The sequence below is a fragment of the Haliaeetus albicilla genome, chromosome 2 (assembly GCF_947461875.1).
Source record: "Haliaeetus albicilla chromosome 2, bHalAlb1.1, whole genome shotgun sequence".
In the NCBI taxonomy this organism is placed as follows: Eukaryota; Metazoa; Chordata; class Aves; order Accipitriformes; family Accipitridae; genus Haliaeetus; species Haliaeetus albicilla.
Window position 1 is genome coordinate 70,239,756 of NC_091484.1, and position 18,064 is coordinate 70,257,819.

At 39.1% G+C, this 18,064-nt stretch overlaps 1 protein-coding gene across 1 annotated transcript in view; it reads left to right on the forward strand.

Annotated features, from left to right (window-relative positions):
• Positions 1-18,064, forward strand: part of PTPRN2 (protein tyrosine phosphatase receptor type N2) — a 664,689-nt gene that overhangs the window by 271,552 nt on the left and 375,073 nt on the right. Inside the window, 1 exon segment of the mRNA XM_069799855.1 lies at positions 14,511-14,597. Within this exon segment, the coding sequence (XP_069655956.1) occupies positions 14,511-14,597 (87 nt within the window).

The window sequence follows — 18,064 nt, forward strand, 5'->3', positions numbered from 1 at the left end:
TCCACTGCCTTAATTCTGACATTATATATTCCCATAGGAAAATGATACTTCATGCTTCTTATTCATGCACAAGAAAATAACAGAAAAACAGCAGTTACTGTAGTTTGACCATAGAGACCAATAAATACTGGTGTGGTTTTTTTCAATATGAGAGTTCAGCTTTGAATATTTTGAATTTCTTGTCTGTTGTATACGCAGAGATATGATGATAGTCTGTTCTACTTCTGTTGCCCTTAGCTTTTGTGCTTCCAAAATCGGTTGAAATATTTTATCCCTGAACATGACTTTCACCTGCTGATGTAGATCACTTTACAAGAGAAAAGTCCTTCCAATGCTCCATCTTTCCCTCCTCCTAGGGCTTCACTTCCCCAAATGTTTTCCTCTGCTTTCCATCAGAACCAGATGTGCATTTTTACCTCTAGAGGAACATCCAGAGAAAAATTTTGAATTGATGTAGCTGGTGACCAGTCGATCTGTCTCACTAGCAACATTAATGGCAAGGAATCACTCTGGTCCCTTGAGTTGATGAAAGGCAATGGGTACTTGTAGGAGTGCGCTTGGAGTCCCCAGTAGTGCCACAAGGACTGGCTCCCATTTGTATCTCTCCACTTAGCTGCACATATGTGGCTGTTGGCCCCTCGTTTCCCAGAACAGCCATTCCCAGGCACTCCCCTTTCTGTCTTTCCACACCTTCTGTGCCACGTTAGCAGCCCTTGTTCAGGTATCAGGCACTGGCTTTTTTCGGGAGAGTGGCTGGTGCAGGTACTCCACAACCTCTGTGCGAGCAGGTTGGCGTTACTGTCTCCAGGCTATAGACCTTTAACCGCTGAGGCTGCACGTTACGTATCTGCAAACCAGGCATGGGGCTGTGAGCTGTGCTCTGTTTTTATAAACAGCGGTAGTCATTAAAACCCTGAGATGCTGCAATATCTCACAATACCATATGGTCAATACTTTTAGTGTATCACAGTGTTTTTCGGGTAATTGCCATGTAGTTCATTATAAGAGAGTGGTGAATTTTAAGCTTTTGAAATGAGTGAGAAGGAGAAAGCCAAAGATCAGGATTCCCGGGAATGCAGCAAACTGAATCATAATGCAGTCTATTATCTACCAGTACTTTTTCATCAGTGCTGTTCTGCCCAATCCTGGGAAGCTCAGATATAAAAATGCCATCATTTAATTTTCACACCTGAAATTTTTTTGGAATTTCTTAACTCGGATAACGTGTACACAATGTAAATGCCTGACCACTTAGAATGAAGTAATATTAATCTCACTCTAAGTCATTTTTATTTCACGCAAATGAAATTTATTAAGGAGAAAATCAGTGAGGACTAATTCAGAACACAGAGAATAAATCGGAACAGAGAAAATATTTTAATTTTTCTTTCAAGTAGATATTCTGGTTTTCCACTGGCACTTGTTTGAAGAAGGTATGCCACAATCTAAAGACTAGGTATATCTGCTATAAAAATAAATTTAATTTCTTAGTAGTGTGCAGAGTGATTTTTATAAAAAGTCAGTTTTAAAATCCTTAAAGTTTGGATCTCTTACAGAAATTTTTGTGCTTCTTTAATAGTAGGTTGTTGGATATTCTTTGTCATTTTTAATTTAAACCATCTGCATTATAAATTGGTCTGGGCTTTAAGCTGCCTTGAAGGAAGAGGGAAGATATGAAGGAAGGGAAAGAATGAAAAGTCGGAAGTGCATTAAAATGTGTATGATCAGTTGTCCTCAATCTCATTTATTAATTATTTTTATGAAGGAGTAATTTGATATGAAAGAACAATTTTGCATCTTCAAGTATTTTTTGCATCAGAGATTCAGGGTTCATGACAAGGGGACTCCAGCACTGTTTCTACCATTCAGCTTAAAAAGCATTAGGGAGTATTTTGGTGGGGTCCGTTTCAGCCTCAGAAAGGAGGACATCACAATTATGGCACAAATTATTGCCATTATTTCCATGCTTATGCTAGCGACAAAGCATCTGTATGAATTTGTTGTTGCTATTAACACAGCTGGAGGTAGTGTGTGTTTGAAGTAATGCAAGTACAGGCTGGCACAGTGTCATACTTCCATTATAACTCTAGAGACTTGATCCTTCTCGACTTCTCTATCACTCTTGTGTTTCCATGATGCCGTTATCTCCTCTGACCTTCATAGCCTGACCACTGCCATTGATTTTTAGAAAGTGTCATTTGTGTTACAAATTGGTCTGGACTTGAACCTGTCTGTATTAAGAGGTTTAAATTCACACTTACTGGTGGTGGGAAAAGAGGGAAAAAATTACGGAAAGTGGGAATTCGCTGAGCTGTCAAAACAGAAGTAAGCTTAAAAAGGTTTTATGGCTAATAAAGCCTTTGAGGAAACAAGCATAGAAAAATGAAACTGCAGCCCAATGCAATAAAATTGCAGTGTCTTTAGAATGATTACAATAACAGCGCTGTGAAGTCAGGCAGCTCTCAAACAATCTGGTGAGTAGCTCTGTGCTCAGAAGTTATTTGGTTGCTTTCATGAATCCTGAATAAATGTCAACCATTTACAAAATTAATCATTATTTAACTAAATTTAAGGCACGGACTGTGTTCAAACCAAATTAAATCCACTTAGCGCTGAAATACATTCCTTCTCTAAGTCTTTACCAGGGACGTATGCTTCAAGATATATGAGACTACACTGAAACACGGACAAAAGACTCAAACTCAGGCAGACAAGGGAGGCTGTTGTAATGCCATGGACTTGAAGCATCAGTGCCCAGGACTTTCATTATAGATTATTGGATGAGTTACTCTCAGGGGCACTTCCAGACAAGAGAAATAAATACAATTTTGGTGTCTAAATGGTTTTTTTTAGGCTTGGTAGGCTCAAAGAATTTAACGGCAACACTATAAATTACTTTGATGTTAAAACATTCCCAGTAGTCCTTGCTATGCCACTTACCTCCTCTGTGACCTGGAGCAAACCACTCTAATGTCTGTTTCTTCTCCACCGTATGGATAAAATGCATCTTTCCTGTGATGAGTGAGACTTCCTTTGTGTCTAGAAAAAGAGAAGTAGGAGTTGAAGAAGGCTGGATTCAATAGCTTTTTACTGGTGGTTGCCAACCTGATGAGAATGGGAGAGTCATGTCACTGTGTTGCCATGTCTTCTCTGACATGCCCTGTGTTACCTAAGGTGGCAGGAGCCCTCACTCCTTCCATGGGACATGTGTAGATGACACCATTTACCATTTATTGCCTCCTCGGGCAAACGTGATATCTTTCCTCTGGATTGCAGGGCATGTGGCTCAGGTATTGGTAGCTAGTAGCTAAATCAGCCAGGTTTGGTAAGTGACCTTTCAGGTCAGAGAATAGTGGTGTTGGTGTGCTAGAAAGTGCTGTGAAGCCAGTTCCCAGGAGATGGGAGTCAGTGGGAAGAGGGGAGTGAAAATCTCTTGAGAAACCTTGGTAAAGCTATGTCTGTTTATTGTGATAGCATCAGAAGCCCTTCCATAGTTCAGTTACTACTGAAATTTACAGACAAAGAGGTTCACATCCTTCTATTTCATACTTCAGTAGCTGAGTTTTCCATTATGTTGCTTGTTAAAATATTTACTAATCTTAGCAGAAAAAAAAAAAGAAGAAAAAAAAATAGAATAGAGAAAAAAAAATTAAACGGTGTCCTTAAAATAAAAGGTTTCCTAGTATTGTTTTCAGCTTCTCTGAGGTGGAGCAGTGCTGTGATCACCAGCTCTCGGACCACATCAACGATAAGCTAGTATTCACATTTTAAGCCTTGCCTATTTATATCCGAAGGCCACTGAGCCTCGGCCTCCAGAAGGCAGTGCCAGGGACCCTCTCTTCTCCTTCGCGGCAGCTCTGCACCTGGAAGACCCTCAGGAGCAAAGCGCCTTCTGATGAGATACGTCAGACTCTCCTGGGAGAAAAGCTGCTGTATCAGCAAAACTGCAAGTTGTACCTACCCTTCAAATCAACAGGAGATAAATGGGATGCTCTTCATAGGGACTTTAAGGAGAGTGAGTCACAGAGCAAGGGCCAGGGTGTCACTGCGGATTAAGAACTGGTTATGAGACAGGAGAGGAAGATTCGTCATGAACTGCTGCTTCTCAGCGTGTAGAGAGATTAGTGGTACCCCATGGGCAAATTGTCTCTTTTAGGAAGAACTATGGGGGATTTAGAAAAATTCCAGATGGATTTAAATACATTGAGGGATTAAGGAGCACAACGGTAGATGAAATTCAGCTGGAAGAAGTGTGACAGAATAATAGACATTAACAAAAATAGTTCTTTTTGGAAAAAAAGAAAAAGAAAATGTATTCTTAAAACTCCTCATAGTCTGGTCTTTGAGGCTGTGGAAAATTTTGAAGAAAAGATTTGCTGTCTTTAGATACATGAATCCTGCCCTTGGTATGGTGGCGCATATTTTCAGACTTGAAAATTTAAATGAAGGCAAGCAAATCCTGAAGTCAGTGGCCCATCTCCTTGCTGTGTATTTCTAAAACAGAAACTAGTCTAATACATATCACTGAGGTCGAGAGTTCAGCAGCAGATTTTTTTAAAAGAGATATTTTTATAAGTAATGAGCATATACATGGTCACATTAACTAATTGTTTGTAGAATTATACCGTAGTCTTATTTATTTATTTTCAGCTGGAATACTCTTTCTGCAGCGTACAAGGCAAGAGGGACTGATTTCTGATCTCTGTTCTTTGCCTAGGCTGCAGTGCAGTGGGTGCACTTCGAAACAGAGTGCATGGCTGAGATTATCATCCCAATCTGGAAAGACGAGGTTCATGTGTTTCATGAGGTTCATGTAAGGATAAAATGGCACCATTTTTGTATCTGACCGCTGGAGTCAGAAACTGAGTCAGTTGGAATCTGGTCTTTTCATATATAATATTCTCATTTATTTGGTCAGGTGTCCCTAGTACTCCTGGGATAGAATATGGGTGTTTTGCTACTTTTAAACTGGGTTTTGGGCAACTGCTTGAATACTGGCAATTTCATAGCAACCCTCACATCTTTTAAATTTTTCCTCAGGGAGCTGAGGCCAATGTTGAATACTGTTACTGGACAATATTTTTAACATCTATTTTTCTTGATTTTTAGCAGTGTGAACACAACAGTGCCCAAGACAAAAAAAAAAAAAAAGAACTAACAGTTTGTGTCTGTCACAGCATTGTTTCTCCTAGGTAGTCCTTACAGAGATGTATCTCAGCTGACCAGTCCTCTTGCCCTCCTTCAGAACTTTTCCAGAATTATCTTTGACTTTATTTTATTTCTTAGGTCTTCTTTTTGGACTCTCCTGTACTTAGTGCTGGCTTAGGAAAATCAGGCAGTACCATGTCCGAGGTGGTTTAAAATAACCTGTACTCTTGTGCTGGTGGCTGCTGCGGAGAACTGACTCAAGGTCTGGGGTCAGTACGTACTGCTGGGGATGTGCTCCCTTCAGCAACTGCTCTTCTCGCTCCTTCTTGATCCCAGCAGCAGGAACTGGAAATTGCTTCCCCCCTCTTTACCCTTTTCTCTTGACTGCTTTTAGCAGGCAAAGCAGTCATAGCTGGTATGCACCAGCCTCTTGCCCATGGAGAGGCAGTGCTCAAGTCCTGGCATTCTGGCTCCTCTGCTTCTCCTTGCGAAGCAATGCACTGAGAGTGGAGATACGGTGTGAAAGGAATCAGGTACTGGCCTGCGAAGGTGGTGGTTAGAAGTGCTGCAGCTACTGTCACCTGTTCAAATAGACTCCCTCTACTAGATTTAATCTTTTGTATTTGTTAGAGCAAATAATAAGCAAACAGACAGTTCCTAGCGTATCTGGAAGTCATTTTAAAGAAGCTCTGACATGCCTCCATACACCTCAGAGTCTCATCGCTCAGCCTGAGCCCTGTGACAAATATACCGGCTCTTTTCCAGGCATGGAGGGAGGATGGCAGCTTGTGCTGGAGCTGGCTGGGCTGTTCCTCCCAGCTTCCCATCAGCAGGGAGCTTACCTGCAGCCTCGTCAATGCCCATGCTGCTGCCAAATGGTTTTAGCAGCCGGAGAAAGCCAGTCCTCAACATTATTCATCCTAAAGGTGGCCTCTTTATTTGACCCTCTAAAGCATTTTATATGGTATTCCAGACCCAGATTTCTGAACTTTGATTTTTTATTTTTTTTTAGGTTTAGCTTTTTATCTGCAGTACTAAGGAGACTGTGCTGCATATTAAGAAAGTGATACTGTTAGAGACTGTTGCCCTGTCAATGAGAGGAAGCCAATTTGATGTTAATGCACAGTCATTATTGAGAAATGGCCAGGTGAAACTTTCTTAAATAATTATTTTAAACTGCAGAGTGCACCCTTCTTAAAATTCAGTGTTTAAAAAGACTAGAGGAAAAAAAAATGTATCCAAGATCAGTACTAAAAAAAGAAAATCTTCAACATGAAAGAAGCTCTTGTGTGTACCTACTAAGTGAACAAGTGTTAAAAAATCCTAGTTATAAACACTCAAAATAAATACAGAGGTAAGCAGGACCAACAAAATTATGTTTGTCAGCTCAAGCCTCAGATTAGCTTCTACAGTAAGGTACCACCACTAGAAGGCAGTGATTTTTGGTGAACCCATCCAGGTGGTTGTCAGATTAGGTCTTCTGGTAGATTATTTTTGCTGACATGTGAATCTGTAGGGTAAAGGCCCAACTGAGAAAGAATCCTACAGTTCTAACCCAATGCTTTCACCTGCAGGGCATAATCTACATGTACCTCTCATTGTTTAATAAAAGTTGATTACTGAAATTAAATTCTTCAACAGATTTAGTCCATTCAGCTTCTGTTTTCAAAAGCGTTGAGCATCTGTCTTGTTATCCATGTGGTTAATACCTTTTCCTTTTAAGGCACATTTCTAGGTTTAAAGCTGAAATGCAGTTATTTCAGAATTTAGGGTGAAAACCAGACTGTCTCATTTAAGTGCTAAACTTAGAGCTGCTGGATGCTGCACACCTTCCCCAAGGATGGGGATGTCATCCGCTTCATTTGACATCATTGAGCTCCCTGAGAGACAAATGAAGACATACCCACGCAGAGAAGTTAGGCACCTCCTTTCCTCCACTGATTAGAAGGGACTTGTGGAGACTCCAGAAGACAGCCCAGACTGCAAGGTATCTCCCTGTTTCACAGAGACGTGCCAAACAAGTAGGCTGTTCTGGGATCCAGTGTGTCCAGTGCTCCTCTGCTAAAAGGCACCGTGTGTAGTATCTTCTGCCTGTCTTCTGCTTATTACTGCAGGGGTTAGAAAGTGAAGGAGGAGATGGAAGAGATGTTATTGAAGTTAGTCTGAACAGGTTTAACTCCCACATCCTGGGAGAGCGCTCTATGTGCCAGCCCTGAGTGATAGCACTGTCCATCATCCTCTTGATGGCCCAGTCATTCATCTTCAGGCAAAAAAAGCAACAGAGGAAGATAGACAACATGCAAGAGAGAACATGACTTTTAACTTGCAGCACTTGGGAGGAAGGAACACTGCTGGTCCAAACTTAGTTTTCAAGCATGTGTGTATTTTACATTAGTAGATATTGAAAGTGTTTTTAAAGTAAACATTAAAAAAAAAAATGTCTCCTCCCCAAAAGTCTTAGGTGCTGGGTTCAGGTTCTACCTTGCTCTGGTTGAGATGTGGATTCAACACTATTCAAGCTGAACACAGGTGTAGCCAAACTTTTGAACCTTCTTCAGGAGAAATGGGTGGAGTGGAGATGCCACTGTGCTCAAGTTTGGATAGCAAAACTGAGGCTGGGTGTGAGAGTGGCATTTACCTCCCTAGAAAATGCACTTTCTGATACTGCCAGAAGGACTGCTGTTAAGCAGCACTTAGGCAACTTTCAGGCTGTAGAGAAATGTGTTGCGATTTTAGTGCAGTGCTCAGCACTCTTAAAAATGGGCAAGCTGGCCTTCATTGCCTGTGTCCCGATTTAAGCAAATTTTAGGTGGATTGAACCCTACCTTACTTAAGATTTCACTGGGGATTAGACTGACATTTAGGTTTAAGGAGTGCAATTCCCAATGTCAGGCCTGTTTCTGTACTGTAGATTATTCTTCATTTTTGCAGAAAATGATTCAATTGAACTAATCTGACAGGCCTGACTGGATGTCCATTACAGTGCTGCATTACAATTGCTAAACAGAGTATTGGAAGGGCACTAGGTACAGTCTGGTAAAGACAATACATAATTTGAATGACGGCACTAAGGGACCATTTCAGAGTTCAGTAAGTGGGTTTCTGAAGACACTTGGCAATTGGGAGGAGGAAAAGCAAATGAGAGCAACTGCTTGCGAGACTGACATAACCTCAGTGTAACATTGAGCTACATGTTGCTCTCCTTGGGCTGGGAGCAGGCTTGGCAAACGCTAGCAATCAAGCCATCTGTATAACTGGATCAGATTTTTCACTACCAAAATGGATCAATTTATAGGATTGTTTTGACAAGAATGTTGGGAAATACAGAACATACAGTTTTCATCATTGTTTACTTCTGTTTTTCTTCTTGTTCCCTTTGACATTGCCCACTGGCTTTTATTAGAGTTTGAGCTCCATTTAGCTCAGCATGCAGAGCTGGCCATGCTGCCGGTGTTGCTCCCTGCAGAACTCCTCCTGTTCCTTCATTTACATGTTTCCTTCTTGTTCTTTAACCAGAAGGGGAAGCTTTGAGCCTTGAATGCATAAATCATTAGGTCCAGGTCAAAAACAGGCAACCCATTACTCAAAGTAGTTGTTCTCACTCATCACATCTGTAGTTTATCTTGGGAACTTCTTGGAAACGTGGCATCCATTTGTAGCATTGTTCAGATAATTGCAGCATGAAGCTCAACTGGTCTTGAGATCAGCATCCAATATTCAGCACTACTCTTTTGTTGAAGTGCTCTAATTGGCCATTCGTGAGGCACATCTGGTCCGTAACTCTTGCCTCCTACTCCATTTGCCCATAGCAGGCATTTAGCAAAGCTACTAACTCACCAGTGAGGGAGAAGGTATCTTTACCTGGATCCAGGTGCTCTAAATATGCTCTGAAATCAGCCAGGTGTGCTCTAAAACCAGTCAGATCCCCTGTGCTGAAAAAGTTTGGAACAAAATTTTTGGTAGGGAATGAGAGAAATTTTTATTATAACTAAAAGTTAATTTTTGGGTTACGTGGTATTCAGTACTACAACAACATCTCCATATTTGGTAGGGAGAAATATATATCTAGCCTTTAGGGACAGCCAGTAGTGCTGCTCTTTCTATTCTTAGATCCAGAAGGGATGCAAGTCAAATAATAACAGTCTTTTATATAACAATACTAGGCATCTGACAAAGAAAGTTGGTGTCATGCCTTCATTTTATGGGTAGTGAAATTGGGGGTCAGGAAGATGTCTTGACCAGGGTAACTTGATAGGCCTCTTCCACATGAAGGCATATTCTCATCATCATTCATAATTCATCCAGCAACAGATCTTCTCTCACTTATGTATAAAACCACTGAAGACAGTATAGACAAATTAAAAAAAAAAAAAGGCTAGTAAATTCTATACATTTTGTAGCAGTGACTGAGAAGAAAATCACTTAATGGGATTGTTCTAAGTTGTGCCAACTTTCTGGGACCAGATTTTAGAAATGACTCCTCATCACTGTACTTTTCTTGTAAATTGTGCAAATGAAAAGTGAAATCTTTAATAGACAATAGCAGAGGGAGACTATAATCCAGTGTTCTATTATTTAAATTACCTCTGTAAGTGGACTGTTAAAATATTTCTGTTTTCAGCTCCCTCACTGGGAAGGATTTAGATATTGGAAGATACAGAATGTTATTTTCACCAGGCAATCTAATTTTCCTGTATTCAACATCCAGTACACTTTGTGGAAACATTTTAACAAACAATTACATAAAGTTGGGCTCCCAAATCCACTCCTGAGCATTTAAATGGATTATGCTAATTTTCAGAAGTGCTTAGCAGCTCACAATGAAGTTAAGAGATATTTATTCCTGTACTTTTATTTCAGATTCATTTCTAAATAATACAGCTTTATAACCTAGATCTGCTTTTTTGTTGTTGTTGTTAGACAAAACTCTTGATGAAGTTATAGGGAGCTGATTGGCTCATGATTATTTTAGCTCAGACAAGTAGGTATGGATTAGATTATTTATTTTTCACATGGTTAAAATGGATAGGGAAGTTTTCATGGTTATGTCATGATGTTAAATCATGACATCAGATTCTTGCACTGAGCTGGGGAGTCCTTTCATCTGCGGGGATAATGTAATACTAACATATAACATTGGCTATTTTTAGCAGAGATATAAGCCATATGCTCCAGCAGGTATAATGAGTTTAGTGCAAGAGCTGTGCCCTGAAAAGTGAGATTAAACAAAAGGAGCCGTGAAATATTTTGCAGATGACATTGACAGACTTTAAAACTATATGTATCTACATAAACCCCAAAGGAAATATTTATATTTCATTCCCCATTTATTTCTTCATTGTCATTAACCTGTCAAACAAACTATATTCTACAAATAATATGAGATAGGGATTGGCATCTGAGAGAGACAGAGTTCCGCTACTGGTTCAGTAGGGTCTGAATCTGTCAACTGAAAAATAATATTTAGGCTAGCACTCACAAACAGAGATGGCATTAGAAGATAAAGCAATGGAAGTTAGCTAGTTAGTTATACATGAATTTTCCATATTTTCTTTCTCTCTTTTCATCTTCCAAGCTGTAGAGAACTGGAGATGGAAACCTAAAAAGGACCTCAAAAGGATTGTTTTGAACTGTGAGATGTATCACATTTTGGTTTGGCTATTATCGTATCTTAGCACAGTTAACTTGAAAGAAGATGCAAAAGAGAAATCTACAGCAAGTGAAATGAGAGCAAAGATAGGAAACCCAAAGTAACCACTGTCTCAAGATCTCAGCGGGCAACACCTATGTCATCTGCAAAAAGGTGCTATGCCATCCAACAGTTTATTCTTTCCAAGGCCAAAATTTAGATCAAAGGTGATCAGAAACCTTCAAGGCAATCAAGAAAAGTAGTGGTAAAATCAAGAAGGACTGTTAAAGACACTGCAAGAGTCATTAATTTTCTTTGACATAGGAAGGGTTAGCCAGCCTCAAGAGAACTTGCAAAGCATAAATAGCATCCATGGGTAGGCCTTTTGCTTCTTCTGGTTTTTTTCCAGTATATGCTTTGTATCTCTGAGGCCTATGTAAGTTGTGATTTCTCTTTTAAGGGTTTACCATTACTGGTGTACTGCAATGGTGTACTGAAATATGTTATCACAGGCTCCCAAAAGAAGATGCATATGAGTTGGACCTGTGTCGTAGCATGTCTGGAAACTGAGGGGCCATAGCCCAGAGACTCACTCTGTGCCGTGCTGCTCCGAGTGTCCCCAAGGCCTGTCACTAAAAAGAGGTTTCCCTCTCTCCTCCCCCACTATAGGGAACTGAAATGACCATCTTAACAGTTCGGACAAAGTAGTATGAATGCTCTCCCCACCCTTAGCTTTTCTCCAAGTCTTTGGCCTTGATAAAATAGTTTCATTGTCAGGGTTGTCTAAAGAGTCTTTTTTCTACTATTACAATTTCCGTCTGGAGTATCTCACTATTTGTTCCTTACCTGAACAACCATTTTTTGTCTTTCTTTCTTGGTTTCTGTAACACTTTCCCTTGAATTAATTCCACAGCTGTTGAACCCTCACAATCAATAGATGAATCATATTCATAAGAAAAACCCCACTCTATAATACAGAAACTTCTTTCCCTGTAGGACTGAATCAAGCAAGCCAAAACCCAAGTATAGTATAGTATGTGAAAGATCTCAAATAGTGGCTGTTCCACAAGTACTGTGTGCTTGCACTGGGGACGTGTGGGAGCACCACGGGCGGGAGGATAGGTGATGTTTGCAAGTTGTCTTCTAGTAACAGTCCTTGTATAAACCTGAAATCAGATGGGTGATGTCAGTGTACTGTGCTGTTGCAAGGTAGGCTAGTTTGCTTAATGCTGTGCTGGTGGGAATGGTGTATTCTCTCTGTGTAAACAAAGCTAAAGGCAATCACTGCACAAACCCTGCAACATTGAGCAAAATGCAACACTAAACAAAAGCAAAGCAGAAATAGGGTGTGGAGAATAACGTTCTGGCGTTTTTAGAGGAAGGTTTTGAATATTCAACTCTCCTACAATACAACTGTAACAGAACTGTAATAGACAGTACTAGTATGTATCAATTGTTAAGAAGTCAGAAAAATTGCACTGGAGAATATCGTGATATAAATTAATCATTCTTAATGTGAATCCTCAAATGTGGTAGTGTGATCAATAATAGTACTGATACCAAAGAGTACTGGTTCCGCAGCTTTCCTGTGCCATTATGAATGACAATTTCTTAGCCTAACAAACTGCATGTGATTTTGTGAACCTATGTATGTGTTTTAGTCTGGTATAGGATGAGAGTTACTAAGACTGCTCCTGGATGCTCAGGCTTGGAAAAGAATGGCCTTCCAGCACCATTTTCTCTCCAGCATTCTTGCTGGGTTGTAGGATTCAAATGCCATGATCACATCTCCCATTACTGTTGCTACATTGGCTTGTAGCAGCATACCTTGTTTTTGAAGCTGGGGAATGCCTTTTCAGGGGAGGAGGAGTAAGCAGGGAGTAGGAGGTTGAGCTTTTACAAATGAGAGTCCCCTGGTGAAAAAAAAGACACCAATGTACACAGCAGACTTTGCCTGCACTGCTGTGTAGACTTGCTATTACAGTAAAAGCCCACTTGCAGACACCAGTCATTTCCATAAAATTTAAGCCAACATCTTTGGGAGAAAAGATTTAATTAACACATAAGCCCCTGAGTCACTATGACAATCTGCATTCATAGTGATGGGAATAATCATGTTTCTACCCACTGTCAGTCCTTGAAATATAAGGGTTTTATGAATAATCTATAGTACATTTTTTTCCTTACAGAAACAATCAGGTTCTTTTGTTACTTTCACACAAGAACATTTCTGTCTTAGACATCTAGAAAAACTAAATTTATCTGGTGCCTTGAGGGGCTACCTCTGCTTGTGTGACAGGAGGTCTCTTGAGCATTTTGGGCTAGTAGCATGAAAGGAGGCTGAGCAATTCTGTCCTAACCGAGATCCACATGAGACATCCCATTATTTAAATAGAGGTGCCCTTAGGGCAGTGTATGCAGAACCCAGTGCAATAAGTAAATAAATAAATAAATAAATGAATAAACAGTGTTCATTGCAGACAATAAATAAAATTGTGGCAATGATTACTGTGATATAAAATTAGATTCAAAAACTTTCACTGTGAAGCAGAAATAATAACATAGGTGCAGAGCTTTGAAAAAACCTTTTTTTCCCCTTAGTCCAGTTGAAAAGATCATGTCTAATTGTACATTTTTTGACACCTCCTACTTGTTATAAATCCTTGAAGGAAAAAACACAGAACCTTTTTCCCCTGGATTAGTCTCATCAAAGTTGTTTCTGATTTACTGTGGCATAAGTTAGATAAGTATCAAGCTTGTAAGGTTTAATTTTATGATCTTTGGGGCTTTAACAATGTTGAGAATAATTCTATAATCATGATTTAGACAGGGAATGTTGTATCTGTTGTTCTCACTGGACATTGTTATATCTTTTCCTTATCTTTTACTTTCTTAATACTTTCGTACTTGGTTCGGCAGTACTGAACAACAACTAAACAAGGTATGGTCTGTATTTTAGGAACAGAATGTTCTTAATGCATCTTTAGAGTTGTAACAACTCCAATAACCTGAAATTTTTGCAAATATAAATTTTGCATCTAGATAAGTGCTTTTTTAAATGATAGCAGTCGTCCTGTGTTAGGCTTGATTGTAACCTGTTTTCTAAATTAAAAAATGTAAATGTGGCATTGACAAAGGTTAAAAAGATTTAAAGTGGGCTCTGTCAGCAATGCATGCACACACCAGACTAAATCCTATGTATCTAATCAGTGTCCTCTGGACTGTGTGCCTTGCTCCATTGTTTACTTTCAAATCCATAATAATTTTGTATCCTTTCACTGGGTGAAGATTCATTTTAAAAACTAATGAATTTAAAAATACGCTTTTCCCTTGTCCATTTGATACCGAGCCTGCAATTTGACTTTCATTGTTTGTTTCCCTCCTTGTCTCGTCAATCCTTTTCTCTCTTTCTGTCCTTTTACTTTATTACATTTTTTATTGAGGACTGAGATGAACTGGTTGCTGCATCATGGGCCCATTACACTTCCTAACAATTCCATTTACACCTTATTGTTTGTCTTATTGCTGGAAAATTCAGGTGATTCATCATGCCTGAAGAAGCACCTGATCCCAATTCCCTTGATATCACGATCACTATGTGACAGGAATACAGTTAGTGGTGGCTTTCAGACTCTAAGAGGCCAAGGTGATAACTCTTTTGGGACTTTTAGCCTCTCAAGTATTGATGAGTTCCATTTTCGTAACGCTCTGTTTTCTTGCTCCCTTTCAACAGCCCCCTGAGTGTGGAAAAGGGCTTGGAGTTAATAAAGGAAGTGGCAGATCTCCTGAAGCTGCAGATGAGTGCCTTCGATGATGTCAAGTACGTACATGGAATTCGCCCCTTTTTATTTTTTTGGTTTTCTCATTATTTTTGAATAGTTTGTCTTACAAGGAAATATCTACTCTTTAATGCCAAAATTAATGAGAGTGTGCAAGAGACAAAAAAGAATATCATGATGATCTTTCTAACATCCCCTACACACAGGAACAAATTATGTTGAAAAAATGATAAAGACTGAACTTTTCCTATCCTTCCATAGGGAAAAATAGTCTGTTCAAAGTGCTGTAAAAATATTGCCAACCTTATTTAACAGTTTCTAGATGAAGAAAGTCTTGTGAAGAGTCATTATACCCAGCATTGCTGAGGGGGAAAATGACATCAGAGATGGATAGAAACTTGGGTCCCTGGCTTTGAGTCTGGCACATGGCATACTAGGTCGTGCCGCTTTGTCAGCTACTCATTTAGCAAGTCACAGGGAGTTCAGCTATGATGAGCTGCTTTTTTTTCTTCAGTTGATTCATACTGATGAATGCTCTGCATGTTAATCTCTTGGACTAGGAGGCTATGAATTGCCATGTCCGGTACAAATTTTTAGATTGGGGATTTTCTGAAATCATTTTTTGTAGGAACATTTACTTCACAAAACTTAAGTCTTCCTTTGTAAAAAGAAAATAAAGAAAGTTTGATAGAAAAGTAATGGAAAAGAAGGGTCAGCAGTGGGAGGGGTTTGACAGCTTGCTGGAAAGAAGTCACAGCCTGGCGCACAGAAAATAACTGATGTCTGGATATCATCCAGTTCCTGCCTATGTTTCGGAGGGTTTGGGGCTGCTTGTTTGCGGCCCATGAGTCAGGCTGCTGGACTGCATCATCTTTCTCAGCCTTACTTGTGCTGCCACCAGGTTTTTGTTTATCCTTCAGTTCCAGGGAAGGTAATTCATCATTTAATACTGTGTTTTATGCCATATCTTTAGTGGAAGTGGTTTTTATTATTTGGAAAAAAATTTCTACCCTTTCTATTACCGTATTTGTAGGGAGAAATAGACTACTGGTGAGAAAATCTTTTTAGAAACCTGAAAAATACCAGGCATATTTGCTTTAGTTGTTTAGAAGGAAAATATTCCCATATTTTGTTTGCTAGAAAAGTCTTTGTATTGCTGCATGTCTTTTTGCTTGTGTTTTATTAAAAGCATTTTTTTGAAAAATGAGTATTGAAATTACAAAAATGACGATATTATATGGTCTTCCTTGTAAAGAGAATTTGCACCCTTGACTTTGAGTACTAGCAGATAAAGTCCACTGCACATTTAAAGGGGTAATCCCATGGAACAATTTCTCTGCTGGAATCAACGAGTTCTGCTTCATTAACTTCATTCATCTACACTACAAGAGCACTTTCACCTACCTTTCTAATTGTTAGCATAAAGCCTTTTGGTTATTTTTTATCATTTGATAAATCACAACAACATTGCAATTGGCAGGCTGTAGATTCATTCTCCAACGAAAAATATCTCTCTATTGATATAGCTGGCTATGAACCACCTTTTCTTTTTTTAATGTGCGAGATCGGGGAAGCTGGTCATTTTGTGTCTATTAATATGCAGTCATATGACTGTACCAAAAGTACTTCTATGGTCAGTACTTTAAAAGCACGTTATGAATTATAGTAACTCCAAACAGGACTGAGCATTCTGTCTATCAACACAACATTTTTATCAGTCTTTGCCTTTTTAAAAGATCTATAAATCTGTGAAAGGTTATCCCAAATCTCAAGTTAGTGAAGAATTCATCCATAATAAATTTTCTTTGTTCAAGAAAATGAGATGCTTTGACTCAGGTTAAACCCCTTAAATGCTAAAGAAATGTGGAGCTGGCCAGTAGATATAGCAGTAGTAGAAGCTTTAGAAAGAGGCCTCGCCAAGCAAAGAATTAAAGCTTTCTGGGTTTGTTCTTTTGTCATCACTGCAAACCATCAGTGGAAAACTGTATGAATTTGAAGGCTCTGGTTAGCTTCTGAGTGGCCTCATGGAGAGGGGTTTCAGGAAAAACTTGATGTCATGGTTATTCCTGACCCACCATTGACATATCAAAGTGTGAGAATGAGGCCTCTCAGGAAATATCCTTTTTACTTGGCCTAAGGCATCACAGGTGATTTAGATTATTTTTTTTTCACTGACAACCAGAAGTACTCTTTTTCTTAAGGATTCAATTTTTAAAAAAAATGGCAAAATTATGTAAAAAAAAACTACCAAGAAGCCTGACACCAAGGATTTATAAAAGGGGTGGGAATATGACATACCAGTCTACTTTGAACTCTGACCTGTGTATTAGCTTGGTGTAAAATTCTCAATTCTCTCTTTCCCCTCCAAGAATTCTGAATGGTAAGAAAGTAACAGTGTAGGCCTGAATTTTTTAGGCTATTGGAAAGATTTCAGAGTAAAGACATGTTAATGAGAGTCACAGGGTTAATTTGAGAGTATACACAAAGCCATCACATTAAATAGGAATAGCGTAAGAAGAACTGAGGAGAGAGGGTGAGTGGTGAGTTCTTCTAAAGTTCTTTAAATTCTCAATTAAGAGTTTCTTGTCCTTTTCTCTGAAAAAATTAATTTAAAAGGACTGCTTCACAAATACATTACTACCTTTAGTTAGCTTTGTCTGCAAATATCTTTTGGTCTTCCCTATATTTTTATTTTTTTCCTGCGCTTTGGAGTTTGGTAACTGAACAATTCCTTTTGCCATGGATTCCTACGGATTCCTGTGTTAGTTCTTGATTAGTTGATGCATGGTAGTAATCAGCTTAGCTTATCTTCTCTCTTTCACAACCCTGCCAACTTTAACCGATGGCCTGCAATTCACAGTATAGCCTCGGGCTTGGCTCCCAGAGCGTTCAGTCCACTTCTACAGTTGGTTTGTTGTCAAGTTTGCATTGACATAAACTTTGCTCGCCCTGTGAAGCAGATGAGTGGGAATAGATTTGGGGAATTCATAATTAGAAATATTTCAGCACTGAAGAAAAGATCCAACATGTTAGCTGTCACTTTTGGATACAGCCTGAATCTTTATGGAAGTAATAGTTATGCTTAATATGTTTTGTTAATGGTTATGTAGCTGTCAAATAAATTCCATTATTTCTTATTACATCATTAGAGACCATTAAAAGGATATTAGCATGCTGATGTAATTATGCAAGCAGACGTAAAATGACTATAGTTATGATTTTATAATCTAATTATGGGTGTCCAATGCCCCTGGTGATTGATTGTTGGAGTGGTACCATGGATTGAAGTCAGATGGGTAGTAGGGTTAGGAGGGTTTGTATTTATTTAAAAGATAATAATTTTACCACTCTGCAATCTGCAGCGTTGGCCTTCTTCATGTAATTACAGTTCTTCACACATTATATAGTAAACTAACAAACATGATATAAAAAAAATACTAAAATCTGTAAGCTCAGCTGTGAGGGTAGTGGAAAGGACACTCAGAATCCATAGTCAAAGCCATTGATT